The 22,525-nt window shown below is 39.9% G+C and overlaps 1 protein-coding gene across 2 annotated transcripts in view; it reads right to left on the bottom strand.

Moving 5' to 3' along the window:
* Smap1 (small ArfGAP 1) overlaps positions 1–20,566 on the bottom strand; it is a 78,598-nt gene extending 58,032 nt beyond the window's left edge. For both annotated transcript variants that reach the window (XM_021198031.2, XM_021198030.2), the window contains exon 1: positions 20,236–20,566. In XM_021198031.2, coding sequence (XP_021053690.1) covers positions 20,236–20,353 — 118 coding nt within the window. In that variant the 5' untranslated portion in view covers positions 20,354–20,566. The remainder of the gene's footprint in view (positions 1–20,235) is intronic.
* Positions 20,567–22,525: the final 1,959 nt, after the last annotated feature.

Genomic DNA, 22,525 nt, shown 5'->3' on the forward strand with positions numbered 1-22,525 from the left:
TTTGGGCTAGTGCAAGGATCAAGGTGAACACAGCCAAGAAACCTGTAACTTCCTTGTGTCTTGGCAATCCTGCTAAGTGCCCAGCCCCAGTGACTTTGCTTACTGCTTTGTATGATTACTATCTGGTGTGGTCTCTTTCAGTGCCCAGTTTGATTACTCTGTCTTTCATCTGAGAACTGGCCCTATTCTCTGCAAGTACCTAGAATGGTATAAGAGCTGACTGGGAAAAAAATCAACCCACTTCAGCCTCAGCACTGGCTGGAGTCATGTTATAATGCTGTCTAATTGTCGTTTTCTCTTCAGTCCTCACTCCTGCCACTGAGACCCTGTTGACTAACTGAGCTGGCTTGGTCACAATACACACACACACACACACACACACACACACACACACACACACTTTCCTCAACTTTGATGATAAGGCTGCCTGTTACTCAAGAACTTCAACTAAAAGAATGTACCCTCCTTGGAGTTTACTCCAACTGTGTACTGTTCTATAAGATAGAAAGATGCTTCTTATACTGATATGAAAATGTCAACTGTTCAAAGGAGACAAAAATGATGATGAGCCAGGGTTCTCCAGAGACAGTGTCATGTGGCAGGAGCCATGAATGTTGTGTGGCTCTGAACTGGAAGGTGGATGAGATAAGTGATAGTAATGTTCCTGACCCCGCCCACCTGCTTAGTCATTCATTTATTCTGACTCCTGTCACAAGAAATGTTCATTATATGCCAGATGCATTCTAGATGGATGATAGAGGTCTAGCCAAGAAAAAGATTATTCTGTTGTCATAAAATATACACTCCAATGAAGCAAACAGGGACAAATTAAATGTCTGTCTTTAGAGGGCTACAAAATTATTAACTTCCATCTTATAGTAGAAAAATAATTTTGGTAATTAAAGTTTCTGAGTATAAGAACTTATACTTTTTAAAAAGATTCATAAGGAACAGCGAAAAATATTAGCTGAAACATTCTGCACTAACTGTAGAGTCTAACTCTTTTTTACCAATAATAATTCATAAATAACAGATGGCTAACTAATGCCATGTAACATATAATAACACTGATAAATAAAAAGTTTAACAAATACAACTATAGAATAAATTGGCTTTTGTCTTTATTTTTAGCGCAAGGAATACAAAGGTGAAAAGAAATTTGTATCACATTAAGAATAGCAAACTATAATTATGTAAGCAATGGTTTCAAAACTGTAAAAGTGAATGCGATGATACACAAAGCAGTTTTAATAACATGATACAGAATATAACCAAATGTTTCCATTTGACTTGAAAAATATATGTTAGCAGTGTTTAAGAAAGTAAAATAAAACATAAATGAACACATCTTTAGAAATTTCCTCTATAAACCGATTTAGTCTTCAGAGCACAGGAATGGATACAATGGATAATTTGTATCAATTGGCCTGCAATGTCAAGATTTCACTGGAACATAGGAATAGTAGCAACATCAGTAATTCTGTCATTTTCTCCAAGTTCCCTGAGAACTTCATGAGGACAAATGTTATAAATAAACCTGAATATAACTATTATCTTCAAGAAACTTAAGAGACAGGCAAATTTCAGTAAAAAGAAAACATTTAAAATTTCTTTCCATGTCTGTTACTACTAGATCAAAACACTGAATACCATTTCAGTGTATATAAATACAGTGAATTTATCAAAATGCCTAATATAACTTAAAAGGCAAACCAAATACAGAAAGCAGCATTCCTGAAGAGATTAGCTATCAAGAAATGGCAAATAAAACTAAGAGCCTTACAATGAACTGAACTTAAGTTTACTTCTAGGAAAAGTATCTAGGCTACAGCACAAAGATAAACTTCCGCCAAGCTGGGCTACATAACAAAACCTTGTCTCAAAAAAAAAAAAAAAAAAATCAATCATTAAATTCTATGGAGTGAAAAAAAGCCACTCAATGGGATTTATACTGGAGACAGAAGCAGGCAGGGTCAGGAGCATTACTATCACTGAGTTACTGGGCTGTAAGAAAGACTAAAACATGTTCAACAAGAGCCTATCTCCACTGGGTACATAAAGAGCAAATCAGACTCTAAAATGACTCGAGTTCTAACGCCTGAGACTGCAAATACTCTGGGCAGAATGGCACTGGCAGAAATGCCCTGGAGAGCCAGGTGTGGTGGCGCAAGCCTTTAATCCCAGCACTCGGGAGGCAGAGGCAGGCAGATTTCTGAGTTCGAGGCCAGCCTGGTCTACAAAGTGAGTTCCAGGACAGCCAGGGCTACACAGAGAAACCCTGTCTTGAAGAAAAAAAAAAAAAAAAAGAAATGCCCTGGATAGGTGATAAAGCAGGAATGAGCACATGAAATGCATCTGACAGCAGACTTGAGGCTGAGGGCATTTTGGTCTACATAACAAGTTTAGCCAGGAAAGGCTAGAGAGAAAGACCTCTCAAAAGGATAAATAAGTAAAAAGTAAAAACTATCAAATTAACACTACACATTTAACAAAACAGATAAAAACAGAAAAAAAATCACACTAGTAGTTTGCAAGTTACTTTCTGCATCCGTTAAAAAAAAATCTGACATAGATGACAGAAGAATAAGGACCTATCTCAGCTCAGACATCCAGAGGGTTTGGTTCATAGTTACATGTAATGAGATGGAGCAGCAGGGCATCGCAGTCATGACAGTACTGACAGAAGACAACTGCTCACATCGCAGAAGACAAGAGGAATAATATAACTCCAGGACATACCCCCTAAAGCCTACTTCTTCCAGCTAGGCCCCACTTCCAACTTTCCAGAGCCTCTCAAATTAGTGTCAACTGGTCAGCCATTCAGATCATGAGCCTGTGGAGGGTATTTCAAGTTCAAACTGTAACATGAAGGAATATAAAATGATTACAGAAAGAAAGAAAGAAAGAAAGAAAGAAAGAAAGAAAGAAAGAAAGAAAGAAAGAAAGAAAGAAAGAAAGTAAGTAAGTTTAGGTTTGCAATTAACATACAAGTCAGCAAATTGTACTGTTGGACATTTATCACAGAAATGGAACTTCAGTTTGTTTTCTGTTGTTGTGATAAACACCATGGCTAAAAGAAACTTGTAGAAGGAAGGAATTCAACTTACAAGTTACAGTCCATCTCAGAGAAAGGGCAGGGCAAGAACCAAGACAGAAGCTTGAAGCAGAAGTCATGGAGAACAAACACTGCTTACTGCTTTATTCTTCGTGGCCTGCTTAGCTACAGTTATTATTCAGTCCAGGGCCACTTGTCCAGGGATGACACATCTCACAGTGATCTGAGTTCTCCTGTATCAAGTAACAATCAAGCAAATGTCTCAAAGACACACCCACAGGACCCACAGGCCCACCTGATGGAAGCAGTTCCTTAACTAAGATTCCTTCTTCCCAAGAGTGTCTAGGCTTGTATCAAGGTGACAAAGCTAAGCAGCACAGTGTGTCAGTGTGTGTGTGTGTGTGTGTGTGTGTGTGTGTGTGTGTGTATACATGTACACATAAGCCTGGCAACTTGAGTTCTGGGAACTGAAGACAAATTCTATTCAACAGAGTGAGTTCCAGGACAGCCAGGGCTACACAGAGAAACCCTGTCTCACAAAAAAAAAAAAAAAAAAAAAAAAAAAAAAAAAAAAAAAAAAAAAAAAAAAAAAAAAAAAAAAAAAAAAAAAAAAAAAAAAAGACAGAAGTTCAAGGCCAGGCTCAGCTATATGATCAGTTCATTATGGCCAGCCAGGGCCCAAGGAGACCCTGCCTTAATAAAATGGAAATATAAAAATTTTAAAGTTTAAATATCTATTAATTAAGAGATTTCTGTGAAATTAAATACAGGCTATATAGTCTGCATTAACAAAAATCACAGTTCTTGGCTAAACATAGCTATTAAATCTTAAATATAGCTAATGGAACAAACTGAATGTTTAAAATCAGTTAAATAGATACATACATAGGTGGTAGCTTCCACAGAGGAATTCACACTACACACACACACACACACACACACACACACACACACACACACACACACGCGCACTCACGCTCGCACACGCATGGCCACAATGCAGTCACAATCGTCAGTATAGTAGGTGGGTACTTCTCAACCAGGGCACTACTTTTACACAGAACAATTTATTATGTAATTTATTATGCAAAAAGAACATATCCCTTTTTCCCAAATTCTATTTTATAATCACTCATTTTTTTTTTTTTTTTTTTTTTTTTGGTATTGGGACAGGGTTTTCTCTGTGTAGCCCTGGCTGTCCTGGAACTCACTCTGTAGACCAGGCTGGCCTCGAACTCAGAAATCCGCCTGCCTCTGCCTCCCGTGTGCTACCACGCCCGGCTTATAATCACACTTAAGTTACAAAACATTATTCCACTAAAAGGAATTACTAATTTTGTTTTAGTGATTTAATGATTTTGTTTAATTAGCAATAATACATTTTCACCAGCAAAGGGCATACATTACACCACAGTATACTGCACTTAAATGTTTAAGTTCTACTGTGGGAAATCAATCAATCAATCGATCAAATATTCACTTACATAAAAGGTATTGTACTTTGTGCTAAAAATGAATGTATATTTTCTTAAAGGTATATTGATAACTGAATAATCTCCCTAGAAACCTAGTTTTGTACATTTTAACTGTTTACTCTAGTTAACTATCATCCCCCAAACAAAACAAAATATATAAAAGGTGAAATCATCTTTCAAGAGATAGATAGATAGATACACACACATATACAATTATTTCCTTAGCTTAAAAATAAATGACAAACCATTTTCTAGATAGAGAATTATCTAAATTCCAATACAAAATAAACATTTGTTTCAAAAGTAAGTTAAACACAAGAAAATAAATAAAATTTTGAAAAGGTGCTGAAACTGACAAAGGCATATTTAGTAGTTTGAGAAACGGTGCTAACATACCACCTGCCCCTGGTTTGGACATGTACCACTATGCTCATCTCAGAAAATAATTTTATATCAACTAAAAACAACAAAAATAAAATAAAATGAGCTCTTTTAATTTCCTTTATATCCTATTATATTTAATTTTCCTGAGAAGATTGCCTTTTAAACTTCCTTTTTTCTTGAGACTTCTGATTCAGTTTCTTCCTTGATTCTATTCCCTCCTTGCTAAAATTTGGTCATCCAGTCTCTAAACCAGACAACATCTAGTTAGTCCAGTCATTATGGCTCCGGCAAATTCATCTATGCTAATGACTCCCCAAAAGCAAGCAAGCTCGGTCTCTCCTCTCTCCTGAGGCAGGCCTGTCTCTGGAGGAATGCACATCTGTTCCTGGAGCTCTCCCTTCCTGAACCAACTCTGCCCAACTCTCACTTAAGTTTGATCACATGCCTTGTCAAAAATCAACTTTTCAATTAAAAGCCCTCTCCCAAAATCTAATCAGTAACATTTCATGCTTACCCAACACTTTCTACATATACAGCCAGAATATACTCTGCTAATGCCCTGCCTGTGTCAACTGGGGAGCAAGTATTCAAACATATGAGCCTACTACTGGGGGGGGGGGTCCTCATTCAAACCACCAGAGCAAGGCTTCTGCTGTATAATCTCTAATCAATAGTATCTATTCTAGAGAACAGAAAAACAATTTTTATTCTGTAAAATAATTACTTTTCTTGAACCTTCCATAAAGTATTCTTGCGCACCCTAAGACACAACTCATAATATTAGATATTAACTCACAAATGCTTCCTACAAAGTAATACTATGTCTGTATAATATAAAACGAGCATAATTACAAAGCCTTACTCTTCTACCAAAATCTTTACTAGACATGACTTCATAAGCTCCTCCATATCCTGTAATGACACTACAGTTCAGAGTTTAAACAGGTGGGAAGAAAGAGAAAACAAAGAAAAGGTAGAAAAGAGAGGGGGAAAGAGAAGGGAAAGGAGTAGGAGGAAAATCAATCAGAGCCAAGCAGTCAAGACTCTGCTCTCACCATCAAACTAACTGCCTCTCGATTCTAACAGAGCCCTAGCAATTCACGACAGATGCTCAGAAAGGGATGTAAAGTTCCTAGAACCAAATGAAAGTGAAGTCATAACATACCAGAGCCTTCGGTATAGCTTACACAGTTGTAAGAGGAAAACTGATAGCTATAAGAGTTTACATGAAAAAAAATCTCAAATAACTAACCTAATGATCTCAAGAACTTACAAAACCAAGAAAATCCCACACACAAAAGCAGTAAATAGCAAGAATAATTATCAGGGCATAAATTAATTAAATGGGAACAATACACATCAATCAGTTAGAGAATATGTCTATGGGTTTATGTGTTTATGTGTGTCTGTCTTCCTGTAGGGCATGAAAGCAAAAAGATGACCCTCAAAGGGAGAAGGAAGAAGGCTTGGGGGGTATGGAGATAATGGGTAACATGAAAGCAGAAAAGACTATTTAGGAAAAGAAAGGGGCAGGTGTGATGAAGGAATTAATGAGAAAAAAAGGACAATGACATAAAAGTACGAAAAGTAAAATAATGAAATCTATTACTTCCTATGTTAACTTTAAAACAATTTTAAAAACTTCAAGTGGGTTAAGCAAGTACATTATAGCCTTTGTTTTTTCTTTGCCCCTTCAAGATGTTCTATCAACATTTTGTAAAATTTCTCTCTAGACCATACCAGGTTTACAAGTACCTTTCCCTTTTTGTTGTTATTGTTGTTTTTGTTTGGTTGGTTTTTGTTCTGTTTGGTACTGAGGACTGAGTCCAGGTCTCTGCACACTAGGCAAATAGTGCTCTACCACTGAGCTAACTGTGCACCCCTAAATACTTTTAAGTATGTTCTACACTGTTTACAAGTTCATTGTATGAGCTAACCATTTGCTTTGATAACACTACAGCCATCATCAAAAAGGAATTAAATTTTGAAAGATTTTACATCATTGTCTAATTCATATTTTAACAAAATAACTAAACAATTGTATAAAATCAGGACTCATTCTAATACCTTTTTTTTTCAAATGATGCCATTTGTAATTTGACTAGGTTATCAACATCCAAAACTTACCTCCTTTAGTACTATGTAAAATGAAAACTAAAAAAACAAAATGGATCTAAAGAAAAGGAAAAGAATCTCGAAGCTGAGTTATCATTTTTATGACGGCTACATGGAGTGTGTAAATCTACATGCTACCTCACTACTCCACAGTTTTGGCAGGTCAGCAAGAACAGGTATATCTCTGTCTCATGTGGAGAGATCAGACCAGACACCTCTAAGCTTCCTATAATTTCATAACTACAATATAGATCAGACACCAAACAATTTTCCAAATACACCGCTGCTTCCTATTCATAGCCTAAAATGAGTAGAATACAGGACTAGATGGCTAGAGCCTACTATGCCCAGATGAATAAATGCTGTCTAGAATTTTATATCCTCTGGGTCTGACTGAGTAACCAAGACAAAACTATGAAACTTTCTCCCTCCCAAACTGAAGGACAGCTCACAAAAGAACAGAAATGACCAATAAGTATACTAAACTTTTCTAATCATAAAACTATGGTGAAAATATATAATAGCAAAATAATCATTTCTTCAATCAAATCAAAGAGTCTTATTAAAATCATGAAAACCCAACAGCAGACTGGGTACAGGTCAGCCAGCTGACATATTAATGAGGGGAATATTAGCTAGTCCCATCACTACAGATAATATAGATCAAATAGTTTTAAATTTGATACACATGAACATACACTTTAGATTTTATTCTGCAGAAATTTAAATATACACACAAAGCTTTGCTATCATGAATATTTATAAGCTTAGGTTTTTTTTTTTTAGCAGTCAGGGACAGATTATTTTTAAATACCCTTAGAGTATTGGCCTTTTACTCAGCAAATGATATCATCTCCTAATTGTTCCCTCATATTTCAGAATACTCGGACTCTATTCCGTCATAAGCTGATTCATCTTGTTCATCTGATGATGGGGGAGGGGGTTCATTTTTAAATGGCTGTCTAAGGAATCTTGTTCTCACCAGGCCAAGCTATGTGTGCTCCACTCATTGTGGTGCAGCTGCTAAGGCAAACGCCACCGACAATTCTGCTGGTCTGCTTACAGTCTACTGCACTGGACTTCTGCTGTGCCTTCTTCTGTGTTTGGAAGATGGGAAAACTAAAAACTCCACTTGATTTCTTTATAGTTAAGAATCTTGTGCTGCACAGACTACAGGGATAATCATGGAGTCAGCATGGCTCTGAACTAGGTCTCCTGCATATGTGTTATGGTTGTGTAGCTTGGTGGTCTTGTGGGACTACAAACACTGGGAAAGGGGGCTGTCTCTGACTCTTTGCCTGTTTTGGGGACCCTTTTCCTCCTACTGGGTTCCTTCATTCAGCCTTGATATAAGGATGTGTACCTAATTAGTCTTACTGAAACTTGTCATGCCACATTCAGTTTTTAATCCCTGGGAGGCCTGTTCTTTTCTGAAGGGAAAAAAAAAGAAGTGGATCTGGGGTTGGGGGAGGGTAGTCTGAGAAGAGTGGAAGGAGGGTTAACTTCAGTCATGAGAGAAGAATAAAAAGTAAAAATAAAAAAAATTTAAAAAATTAAAAAGAAAAGAAAAGAAAAGAAAAGAAAAGAAAAGAAAAGAAAAGAAAAGAAAAGAAAAGAAAAGAAAAGAAAAGAAAAGAAAAGAACTCTATGGTGGTTAGTTTACTTCAACTTGACCCAGGCTAGAGTCATCTGAGAAGAAGGAATCCCAACTGAGAAAATGCCTCCAAAAGGTCAGGCTGTAGTCAAGCCTGTAAGACAATTCTGTAATTACTGATGGATGTGGGAGAGACTGGCCCACTGTGGGTGGTGCCACCCCTGGGTGGTGATCCTGGATACTATAAGAAAGCAGAGAAAGCTATAGGGAGGAGCCAGAAAGCATCAACTCCTCTGTGGCCTCTGAATAATAGAAGCACAGCTTCTTGGGTCTCGTTGCCTACAGATGCATAACTATAGTCATGGTCCAAAGGCAAGTATCACAGCCAAAGTCCAGACACTAGATGAGATTACAAAAAAAAAGGCATTGTGGCACACACATGTAATACCATCACTTGAGAGTTAAGACCACCCTGGTCTAGGTAAACAGAGAGTATGAGGAGAAGGAAGATGGAGGAGGAGGAGGAGGAGGAGGAGGAGGAAGAAAAGGAGAAAAAAGGCAAGGAAAGAGAGGAGAATGGAAAGGGAGGGAGGGAGAGAGAGGGGAGGGGAGGGCAAGGAAGGGTAAAACAAATGCCCAGTGGAAAGCCCTAAGTTAGAGTCTCTTGAGATCAGAATTCATCTAAATTATACACCTTCACTTTGCACAGCCATCAGTACTCATATCCTATACAATACTAGGTGTTCAGAAAGTATCTGTGAAATGTGTTCACCAGGGGTTTGATTATAAACCTCCTCCTTCCACACAGTAGATGTTATAATCCATGGATGGTAATAGCATATTTGCACACAATTTACATACAGTCTCCTGCATCCTTCAAATTATTTCTAGATTACTTACACTCCACACCATACAAAGTCATCTACATGGTTATTATGCTACATTGCTTATGAACTAATAATGAAAAAAGTCTACACGCTTAGCCCACACATAAATTTTTAAAAAGGAAAAAAAAAAATCTCTCATCTGCCGTTGGTTAGATCCATGGATCCAAAACCCACAGGTATAAAAGGCAAGCTATTCTTTAAATAACCCAGAACACATCCATAGCAGTGGTAAACCACCGAGGCTCTGGTATATTTTCAGGATACACTTTTATCTTCTTTAAAGAGGATGATGGCAAAATAAAATCAGAAGAACATCAATTACTACATTTTAACATGGTCTAACAAACACTAGAGCACTTCCTAATACTTCTCTTGACACAGCTCCTAAAATGATTAGGACTTACCATAAAGAGCCAACACGCTCACTCAGGAGGCAGAGGCAGAGGCAGGTAGATCTTTGGGTTCAAGGCCAGTCTGATCTACAGAGTGAGTTCCAGGACAGTCTGGGCTACACAGAGAAACCCTGCCTAGAAAAAAACAAACAAAAAAAAAAAACAAAAAACAAAAAACAAAAACAAAAACATCAGTTCCTGAGCTAAGAGCATCGGTTGTGGTAAGACACCCCTGCTTAACATGAGCAAAGCCTTAGATTCACTCTGCAGCATGTCAGAAATAAACCATGACACACTGAGAGCTTGTTCCTTGGTTATGGTTCTAACTGGGACTGACAGCCTCATATACAAGACTTTTTAATTAAAAGAATTTAGTAAATATTAGATAAGTTTATTCAACTTGACCACTATAATTTAGTGTATTTGTATATTGTTATATCTGTATTTTAAGCAAATTCACTTGAGATATTATATAAATATTATATCCACAGGTACATTTTCCAGTACCTCGACTATTTTTTTTATTTCATTTGTGTTAATGATTGATTAAAAGAATGACTGAATAAGTCTTTGGTAACGTGGTCTGGGGAAGAGGGTGCATACTGCAGCCTCGTGACTCTCAGTCCTTCAGGGAGCTCTGCGTCTGTCTCTTGGCTGTGCATGTCGTGACTCTCAGTCCGTCTGTCTCTAAGCTGTGCATGTCACCAGTGCTTTGCTGGGTCCCTCCCTCCCATCAGTGGTGAGACAGAAGAATACTGTTCTTTCCCCTGCACAACTAACTCAGGTCCAGTTAACAGTTTCTCCTAAAGACAAATATTAAGAACTGAGTGTTCTAGTGTGCGGCGCTTCTGAGTGCCTCCTTTCCCTGCTTCAGCTGGAGGCAAGAGAAGTTACTCCAATATTCCCTTTAAGAATCTGAGTTCCTGGAGGTAAACCTAAAAAAATTTCAAAGCCTTCTTCTATGAAGGGGCCCCCTGAGAATGTTTAATTCTGATTACCTGGGTTTAATATAAAGAATAATTACATTCTCCCTTTAAAATATTTTCAGGGGAATATACATATAAAATGTCACTAATCTGCTGAGCATCTAATGATCCATATTTGGTGTGAATTATAAATATAGTCTGAATGTGAGTATTCATGAGCTACAAAACCTAGAGCTCAGCTAGGTGGGGCTGATAATAAAAAATCATTTTATACCATAATATATATACTCACTTATTTAATATTCTGTTCTTTTCCAACTAGTTTCTGCTCTCAGATATCTACCCCTATAAACTTCATATCATATCCTCCTTCTCTATCCAAGTCAGAAGTAAAACAGTTTGCTCTAAAATCTCAATCCTCTAAAGGGCTTAGAAACAGTTGGTTTTTCAAAAACAGCCTTATTACTCAGCCACATTAGAGTTGAGACAACCATGAATCAAAAGAAAAACCTTTGATCCAATGCCCATTTGTCTATTAACAAAGCAATAATTCATTTTGGCAAAACAGCCATGAAAATTAACAAATGTTTCCAAATCTATGGCAGAGAGATTCTTTGCACATATAACACATTACAAATTAATTCTGTTTTCCAAACTCCCTGAGTCACTGGCATGTTGGACAGGCCACAGCAAGCACATGATTGAGAAATGTATGATCCACTTTCCAGAAGAGACAAGGATAAAGTAGCATCCAGTCTTCCAGCAGCAGCACAGGAAGGAAGCTCAAAGATGCGCAGCTATGCTAAAGCACCAGGCTGACCTCTGGTGTCTCCAATTTCTGGGAACCAGTGACTTCTAAGTCCTGGGAGGTCGGCCATTCAACTCACACCAAAAATGCTAGTAACACAAAACCAAAAACTTGTATAGTTCCACATCTACTTGGAGTTGACGGTACTCATTTACATATTCTGAGCAAAAATTCTTCAGATACTATCTTCCAGGTACGGCTTGACTTTTTTCTTTTGAAATCAAGATAACTTTTAATGTTAATGAAATTAAATTTTCACACTTTTATCTTTATAGAACATGTTTGTCATACTCAAAAAAGCTTTGCTTGCCCGGCAGTGGTGGCACAAGCCTTTAATCCCAGCACTTGGGAGGCAGAGGCAGGTGGATTTCTGAGTTCGAGGCCAGCCTGGTCTACAGAGTGAGTTCCAGGACAGCCAGGGCTACACAGAGAAACCCTGTCTCGAAAAAACAAAAACAAAACAAAACAAAAAAAAACCCCAAAGCTTTGCTAAAAAAAAAACCCCAAAGCTTTGCTTACCTCAAGGCTCCAGTGATTTTTCTCTGATGTTACTTCTACAAGATTTATAGTTTTAGGTCTCAAAGTTAGTTTTGTGATCCATTTTAATTTCTATTATGTTATAAAGCTCAGAGTACATTCTGTTGCTACTATGTGAGAAGAGTGTCTTTTCCCTACTGAACCGCCTTGCTGTTCCTGTCACTTTAGTAAGGAGACCACAATGAGTATCTTTCCATATTATCACTTATCTACATCTATCCTTACAACGTCAGAGCATTGACATCAGCCAGGAAGTCAGACCTCCTAGAATTTCCCTCTTTTCATAATATTTCTTGATATTTATGAGGAGGGTTCTTTGTACTTCGTTAGTTTTCTTAGAATCAACTTGTTAAATCCTAAAACAAACAAAACTATGATTCTGACAAGGATAATCAGTGATTAGGACTGTCATCCTTAAAACAAAGTTTTCTAGTCCGTGAACATGGCATCTGTTTATTCTTTTGCAACACTCTCTTGTAAGTTCTTAGAGTACAAGTCTTGCACACATTTTATTAAATTCATCCCGAAGTTTTTATACTTTATGCCACCATCACAGAAATTTTTCAACTTCAAAATATTTGCTGTTAGCATATATGGTTGTGATTTTCTGTATTCACTTTGACTCCTACAACTTGAATAAACTCTTGGTTTTAATGGTTCTTTTTAATAAATTCTTGGGCTTTTCTACATAAATATGTGCAAAGACAGTGCAATAATTTTTTCAATGCTTACACTTTTTAAGTGGTTTTAACTATTTCATCTCTGTCCTATTCCATTTTAAACACACCTAAAGCACCACCCTTTGTAAAAATCTAAGTTCAAAAGCGAGGCACACGGTACACAGTTGTAACACAAGAAGTGGGTGCACCAGGGAACACTTTATATCTTAAATGTGCTCAGTTTCTTTTCTGATAATATCTCCATTCTATACCACAAGTAATTTTCAGGAGCACAAACACATGAACTAAACACATCAATGCTAAACTAATTCTTAGGAATTTGCTTACATCAGAAGATAAAACTATCCTGAATATGATTGTCCACAGAATTCTCCTCATTTCTTTTTGACCTGGGGGCGTCTTTGAAATATTCACTTTACAAAAGATCAAGATGCGACATTTGAAGTTCTATCATCAATCACTTGGTCCTCTTGTGAAACTTAGACCAAAAAGGGCTTGAGTGGGTAGAGAGCAGACTATGAAAGTTTGCTAGAAAGTCTGTAATTCTCTCTCTTTGCTGCACTCAAAATCCTCACATTTACCATTCAACATGTGTGAACATAATACTGGCACATGATTCAGATAGCTTAATAAAATGTGTAAATGAAATAAAACTTTAGATAGGTTCTCTAATATGGCAGCTAAATACTATGATAGTTAAACATAGCTCTAGCTACATCAAGCAGACAATATTAATACTAATAAATACACATGGCCTGGATATTAACCTATAGATGCTATCTTTTAAATGAAGAGTAAAAGGAGGTCTTGTAGGACCAGCAAGATGGCTCAGAGTAAAGGCACCTACCACCAAACCCAATGACCTAAGTTCAACTCCAAGACACACACAATGGAAAGAGGGAACCAACTTGTACAAGCAGTTCTCTGACCGCCACATGTGCACACACACACACACACACACACACACAATTTAATGAAGAGGATAGAAGTGGTAGGATGGTTCAGCAGGTAAAAGTTCTTACCACAAATGCCTGGCACCCTGAGTTTATTACTGTAAAATGCAGTTCTCACCAGATCTTGATTATTAGTTCCTGTGAGCGTGAGTTGTTATAGTAAAAACAAACCTATATCCTCCCACTCTGTCTTCCTGTTTAGGTGATCTCACCCTACAAGCTACCATACATTTGATACAGACAAGGGGCCCTCCCCACAGCCTCTCAAACTGTGTGTTCTTTCCTTTAAAGTATCAAACCTCAATTGTTTAGTAATAGCAGCAGGAAAAACTAATATTGTTCAGAAAACACTGACCTGTCCTACCAGCAAAATTGTATCTGTTATGGAAACTCTTTACAGTGGTCAGGACATGGGGCAGTTAACTTCTCTCATAATTACAACTTAAATAAAACACCCTCTAAATTTCTTTGACCTTTCTTGAGAAAACTGAAAACTAAGGAAGAAAACAATGGCTGGATTCTACCCAGCAAAAGATCACTGGTAGTGTTACCATTAGCAGTAAGGAAAACAAGTTTTAGTCTGTGACTTACATAGTCAGAATACCTAACAATTTACAGCCCTAACGTCAACTAGAGTTCAAGTATTTTAAAGGTCAGTAACATTTATATTGGGGGTTGGGAAGGGTTCTAATCCTTCAGGGATCCTGTGTGTGTGTGTGTGTGTGTGAGAGAGAGAGAGAGAGAGAGAGAGAGAGTGTGTGTAAAGAGTATGTGAATGAGAAAATTCATATGGGTGAGAGTATGTGTATGTGTAACTGAATGTCTTTGTGAGAAAGTGTGTGTGTCTATGTAAGAGAGAATGAAGGTATGTGTGTAAAAGCATGCATGCACATTTTACAGAGAAACTACCGGTAATTCTCCACTGATGAAATCAAGTAATAAAAGAATATTGCAAATAATTTTTAAGGACAAAATGTTTGAGGGAGAAAAAAATAGAGTTCAAGTTTTAAAACAGTATGTCAGAGAAGGGCTAATGGTTTCCACTAGTCAGATTTCCAGCTCCAATACACAGGATCTACACGTGATTATCAGAGAAAGCCTCAAGACCGGCAGAATCCTGAGAATGACAGATCCACAAAGACCAACGGTCAGTATTTGAGGAAACTTTCAGATTTACAACTTGTTTTAAATGAAGTATATAAAAGAAACAAAAGACAGAAATAGTATAATAATGTGGTTTTGTTTTACTACCACCTGTGGGGATATGAGGACGCTTCGGAGCAGCTGACGATGACTTGCCTCATGCTCTAGCAGAGGTATGGTTTGCTGGCTGTAATTCTGGGAACTTCTCAGAGGGTATATAAAATGCTAGGACCCCAAGAGGCAGGGTTGGTGGTTGGTGGTGTGTTGTGGTATGTTAATAACTGCTCAAAGAAGAAACAAGGAAGAAATTAGATTCAGAGATCTCTCTCCCATCATTCTTTCTCTCCTATCAAGTGATAGGGGGTGAAGCGGGGAGAGGGTTAAGAGTGGGAAAAGGGGAGAACCCACCAAGTAGAAAGGCCAACTACAAGCAAAGAAGAAACAAGAAGAAATAAATTAAATTCAGGGATCTTTGTATCCCCACCCCCAATCCTTTCTCACCTAACCAGTGATAGGGATAAACCCAGGAGGGGGAGACAAAGGGCAGGACAAAAGAAAACACCACAAAGCAGCCAAGACCAGCTACACACCTCTGTGCTTATCAATTAATTCTGTAAGCATAAACATCAGCTCCTCGGGGTAAACTTTACTTTTCAGTAAAAGTTCTTTTACAAGAGTTTTCCCTGGCTAACTCTCGGAGCTGGCTCTTACAACCAAATATGCTCAGCTGTTTCTACTCTCTGACCCAAGAGGCAAGGTGTCTGAACTTTCAGAGTCAGGCCACACTCAGCACGTGGGAAGCACGCGTGCAGCAGGAGCCACCCCACTACAGTAGAAACTACTGACAAAACTGTCTAATAGTGTCTCCATCTTCCCACCCAGTCACCAACTGAAGGAGTGAAAGACAACTACGGCAGTCAGGCAATGACAACTCTGGCATGATGCGGTCAGAGTCCAGAAATGACTCCTGAGTTTTAACTTCCTGCAGGTTTTTCAACGATCCCTTAAACCCTTAACAAAAACTGGCACAGTGGCTCTGCAGCTACACCCTGCTCTACATCCTGGTTCATACACTGGCATTCATTACATGGCACACAATCCTCTTACCCTTGGACCCTGACTACTAGTGATAATCACCTCACTCAGCGACTCCCATACCACCTCAACCAAATCTGATCATTTTCCAAGAGAGCGCACCAAAATAAAATGGCCATACAGAAACCACTTCTAGCCAGGCAGTGATGGGGTGGAGGGGGAAGAACTGGGTGTATATAGATAGCAGTGTCCTCTAATTCTTGCTCTAGTTAGTGAAAGCCCACTGTACTTTCAACTCACAAGTCTCCTGTGATTCATAGGGTTCCCCCAAATGCCACTCCCTTTTACTCTCATTCACACACCTGACTCCCTGCCTCTGACTCTGTTCATTCTTATACTCATTCATACAACCAAAAGGTATTTGCTGAGTTCCATTTACCTACCAAACATCATTCCCTGTGCTTGAAGGCTGAGGAAGCTACTCTGAGCAACATAAACAAGACTTCTCCTTCAAAGTTGTAATTCAATAGAAATATGGAGTGCCCAGTCATTACTTCAGTGCTGTTCTAATTCTAAGTGTGGTAAGATTTAAAACAATGTCACAAGTGTACAAATGAAAGTAAACTTAGTCTGGGAAGATGAAGGGAAACTGTTTCCCTAGAAATGACATTTAAGCAAAATGTAAAGATGAGCAAAACCGAAACAACAGAAAGCCAGAAGCTCATAGGTAGGACTAGCACAAAGGCTTTGAGGAATCATCAGGAGCTGGTGAGCAAGGGTCAAGGCCAGGGAAAGGGCTAGAACAAAAAGGTTATTTCTTATAGCCGCTACCACTACACTTAGCACACTGTTTCAGAACCACTCGTTCTTCTGAATAGTGCCATGTTCAGTCTCCATAAACACACTCCTTTCAGTCTCATAAAAGTTTCTGTACCAAAACCTAATCCAGTTCTTAACTGTCCTCAAGACACGTGAAATAAAGACAAGACGTGTTTGGATTAAGAAAGCAGCATACCTTTTGAATACTACAAAGTCTGAACAAAATTAACTCTAGGGTTCAAAACCTTGAGTCTCTGACTGCCCTAAAACTTACTGAGCAAGAAAATCATTTTCACTCCAATTTTTACATATTTTAAAAATATTAAAGCCAGTACTACTTATGAATGAAGCTTTAAATCTGAAAAGCAAATTTAAGATGGCAAATTTAAAATGACTCCACATCCTCACTACCCATACTGCCACCAATTAATACTCATGAGAACTGCTTTCAACTACAGAGTCACAGTGATAGCCAGAGACGGGCAGCTCCATCTGGCAGTTCCTGCTCCCCAGTTGTACAATGTATTGAAGAACAGGGTCAAGAGCAGGAGCCAGAACCTGTGCCATCTTGTCCTCCTTCCTTGCTAATACTGTCAGTACCAGACAGACAAGCTAATGACTAAGAAAATGTCAAAATCCAACTGGCACTCCTCTGCTAACTCTACTCAGGTAACAGATGATAAAATAAGCTTTCTTTTAGGTCCATGTTCTCAAAGAATAATGGGAAACTTTTTTTAAAGTAGGAAAACAGAACTTCACCACTTACATTTATTATGATTACTGACATATATAACAATAGATTCAAAGTCATACAAAAAGCCAAGGATTTTACTCTAAGAATATGTCAAAATGGGCTCGCCCATACCAAAGGCACAAAAACTTTACAAGAAGTGTATAAAGTTATATGCAGTGTGTAGTAATGCATACTCAGGAAGGAAAGATAGGAAAATCACAAGATTGAGGCTAAGCAGGATGACAAACCCATCTCAAAAAGAGGAGGGATGTAACAGTGGAAAAATGCTTGCCTCCCACATAGAAATCAATGGTGTTTGATCCCACAGTACACACACACACACACACACACACACACACACACCCTATAAACCCTAAGTAAAATGTGAAATGGTCGTTCCAGTGAATATTTCTCTAAATATCAAATAGAACAATAAATAATTTACGCACTTGGGAGACAGAGGCAGGTGGATTTCTGAGTTCAAGGCCAGCCTGGTCTACAAAGTGAGTGTCAGGACAGCCAGAGCTATACAGAGAAACCCTGTCTCAAAAAACCAAAAATAAGTAAATAAATAAATAGATAGATAAATAATTTACAGCCATTATTCTAGATTTGGTTGAAACTCATAATCTTTCTAAATCATTGACAACAGAGCCCATGGCCTTCAAGTGGAACCCTTGAGCTACTGATACTAGTCTATCCCACTTTTCCCACTTCTCAAGAAGAGAATTCATAATTAAGTGACTAAAGAGCAAAATAAAAAGCTATTTGTTCCACATACATAGATTGGTTTCTGTGGTTACACAAAAGTGATCAAAGCAAATGTTGCCTACTGTTCAGAAGTAAAACTTCTTTACCCAATTAAAGAAGAACATAATTGCTTTCTTTCCATCTCCAAAAAACAAATTTAAAAAAAAAAAGGTTAACACGTTTAGTAAAAATCCGATTGCAATACTCTTTTGGAGAAAGAAATTTGAATCTTTTAAGTTACTTCTATTCATAAAAGGAAATTATTGGCTTACATAATTCTTTTACAAACATGTATGAGTCTTCATGTCTCTGTGCCATCTGCATGCCTAGTGGCTACAGGGGCCAGCAGAGGGCATGGGACCTGCTGTTCCTGGAGTTACAGAGTGAGCTACTATGTGACTCAGGAGAAGCCAGTGTTCTGACCCCAGACCATCTCTGCAGCCCTGGATCGCTTGCTCTTTAGCCACAGCTTCCCAGACCAGAATTGTTACTTAACTGTGTTAGGACTCAAGGTGATGAAACATAAACTAACTCTGGCCCTTTTTCCTTTCCTTAGCTTCTGATAACCTTTTTTTTTTTTTTTTTGAGTGTTTTACAAGTAAAGAGATAAGAGAGTGACTGAGCTTCAATATAGAACACTATTTCCCAATAACCACATGCAGAATAAGAGCAAATAAATATTACTACAAAAATCAAGCATGCCTTCTCTTTTAAATGCCTTGCCTAACGATTACATGGGATAACCTTACAGTTGACTCAATCAAGTTACTATAATGGTGTAAAGTGCTTCATAAAAATCCCAATTAAAGCGTGTATATGTGATTTCGCCCAGTAAGGAAGTAGCTGTTATGACAGAGATGATACTAATGTTATGAGACTGAATGTATTCACATACCACCCAGCCTACTGCAATGGACTCTTTTGCTCAGTGTTGAGAGAAAACAGTAAAAACTCTAGAAAAGTACATGAAATAATACAGAAATCTTAAGCCGCATTCACAATGGCTGTCTCTGCTCCGAGCAACTACCTATTTCCCAGAGAAGAATCAAATGTACATTTTCCTAACTACATAGAAGTAGGATTTTTAAATCTTCAACATTACTCTCCATGATATTACTTACATTAGAAATAAACCACATCGCCAAACAGAAAGTATCAGCTAAAAATAGTGGATCTATTTCAAAGGCTCAAGCAGAAACCTCCACCTCGACTAAAAATAGTGGGTTTTTTTTTTTCTTCTTTTTCTTCTTCTTCTTCTCTGTATCTTTAAAATGCACCTTCCACATTTATGAAGCGGACAGACTAGTGTCCACAACTTCACCAATGGATCGTCTGGGGGAATCTAACGACTGAACTCTTCATAAACATAACACACTTTCCATAGGACACTATAACATCCAGAATAAGAGTGTGTGTGAGTGGTGTGTGTGTGTGTGTGTGTGTGTTATACATAGTATACACAAATAATGAAAACCCTTTCTCGATTATGTTATGCAGTGACATTTTCAAACCACCCCAAAACACTTTTCGGAAACAGAAGTAAACGCCCTGTGCAAGCGCTGTCAGGTGGGCAGGCAGGTAGGGCTCCTTCTGGGACACCACACCACTGGGGAAAGGGAGGACGACGCGATCTCCTGGGAGGGACGGAGGGAGGGAGGGTCGCCAAGAGGACAGGGGACCTAAGGGCGGCTCCACCCACGGAGTCTCTGAGACTGAGGCAGGAGGGCTCCCACAGCCCTATCAGCACCGCCCAGCCGGCGCCCCGAGGCGGTGGCAGCGTCGCGACGCCGGCTCCGAGCCGGAGACTGACGCCGCGACCTCCGTGCGAGCCGAGAGCCAGAGGCCGCCCGCCCTCCCGGGAGGGCCGGCGCGGACCAGACGCCGCGGAGGGTGGGAAGGTCACGGCCGCAGGAGGCCCCGGCCGAGCGGCCACCAAGCCCGCGCGCTACCTTTGGCCTCGCAGTCGGCGCAGTACTTGTTGTCCTCCTCCCTCAGCAGTTTGGACAGGATGAGCTGGTGCTGCTCGTTCAGCTTCTGAGCCTTCTCCCGACAGGAGCGTGTCGCCATGGCGGCGGCGGGCCCGGACGCGGGCGAGCGGACCGGCGGACGGCGCTGGCGAGGCCGGGCGGGCGAGGGCACCTGGCGCCGCTGGGGCCGCGGGCGGACTCGTCCCGGGAAGCGGCGGCGGTGGCGGCGGCGGCGGCTGGAACCGGAGGACGGGCGGCGGCGGCCGAGCCAGCGCCGACGTGTCCCGCCTCCTCGCCCGGCCCGCCGCACGCTCCGCCCGAGCCGGCGAGGGGCGGGGCGGGAAGAGCCGCCGCTTCCGGGAGGACGCGGCGCTCGGCGCTGCGCATGCGCCCGGCTGCCCGCGTGCCGGGAGGCTCCCAAGGTGATTCCGGAGAGGCGTCGGACGCTCCTCGGGCGAGTTTCCCCACTCATGATACCTGATCGTCGCCTGAAGCCTCTAAAGACCTAAAAGTGGAAGAATTGTTTTTACCGGGAAGCGACTTTCACTTGTTTCCCAGTCTTTGCATTTGTCTGCACACACAGCACTGGAAATGTCCAAATTATAGTTACATTGGGCATCCCATGCTTGTGCATCGGGAGTTTGGAAATAGTATACTAGAAGCCAGAGATATGGATGGAATGAAATGGGGCGAAAAGTGTCTTATGTTTTAGAGGAAAATAGACATGTTTTGGAGGTAACGTTTATTGAGTGGCTACTCTGTGTAATAAACTATTCCCTCTTATAACCCTACCTCCCTCAACAATATTGATAGTCCCATATACAGGAAAATGAGGCAAAACGGTCAAGTCACTTGGCCATGCTACAAGTGGGAGAGTTAAAACCAGGCAATATACCCTGTCTAGGAAGAGGGAAAGTGATCAAAAAGTGGATTATTAAAGGGATGTCCCTTCGCTGGGAGAAACTTAAGTCTGTTCCTTCTCATAAGATCCCAAAGACAAACTTAGGTGTAATTCCAACGAAGTTCACCCAAGAGAACCAATGAGCTTATTAGGCTTAAACTTAAAGAGTAACTGGTAAGGGGCGTGGATAGGGGCATAGATAACCTTAAAATAGCCACACTGGAAGGTCTGCACATAGCAAGGATGATGGTCCTTAGCAACCCAACATGAAATTCCCTCCCTCCATTCTCCCCCAGGTATATCCTCTTGCCCCTCCCTAAGACCAGATACAAGCAGGGCAGAATCACATACAATAGTGACTGAAGCCTGGGCGGTGATGGCACACGCCTTTGATCCTAGCACTTGGGAGGCAGAGGCAGGAGGATTTCTGAGTTCGAGGCCAGCCTGGTCTACAAAGTGAGTTCCAGGACAGCCAGGGCTACACAGAGATACCCTGTCTTGAAAAAACAAAACAAAACAAAAACAAAACAAAACGAAAAACCAATAGTGACTGAATAGTCTGGTAAGGGTTCCCTTCCATAAGCCTCGCTATCCCCTCCCTGTGACGGAACATAGTCAACAGGCCCAGCTGTGATGGTCCTTTGCAAGAAGGCCAAGCACAAGTCTCCTGAAAACTGAGTGTGTTTCAGGAGATGTTCCTACATAACACAGTGTAAGCAACATTCTTCCCTGCACGGAGAGACAGTTTTAAAAAGGAAGATATTCTCAGGGATAGCCCATCAGGTTTACGAAGGTTGAACTCAGCGAAACAGGTGGAATGGTTTTGCTTGCTGTGTAGTAGCATGAGCAATACTATGTGTGGGCCTTATGTTAGTAAAATAAACATAGCCCTAGCCTGTGTGGTAGGAGAGATGCTAAGAATGGCAGGAAGTGGGATTCTCTGTGATACACTCTACCTATCCCTCTTGGGCTTAAGATTCCAAAGACATAAAAGTGGATCATGGCAGGGAAGCATTGGCAGAGAGCAGAAGACTCAGTCACTGGAGCAGAAGCTGGAGGCCATCTTGGGACAGCAACCAGGAAGCAGAGCATGCTGGGAACACATAAGGCTTTACAACTCAAACCTGACACAAGTGACATACTTCCTCGGCAAGGCCACACCTCCTAAGCTTACCCAAACAGTGTCACTAACTAGGGACAAATTATTCAAACATCTGAGCCTATGGGAGACATTCTCATTCAAACAACCACATTATGACAACAAGATGAGCCAGGAAACACAGGAAATGTAGTTTAGCAACCTGGAATAGAGAGAGAGAAAAAGAGAGAGAGAGAGAGAGAGAGAGAGAGAGAGAGAGAGAGAGAGAGAGA

Source organism: Mus pahari, chromosome 5, assembly GCF_900095145.1.
Source record: "Mus pahari chromosome 5, PAHARI_EIJ_v1.1, whole genome shotgun sequence".
NCBI lineage: Eukaryota > Metazoa > Chordata > Mammalia > Rodentia > Muridae > Mus > Mus pahari.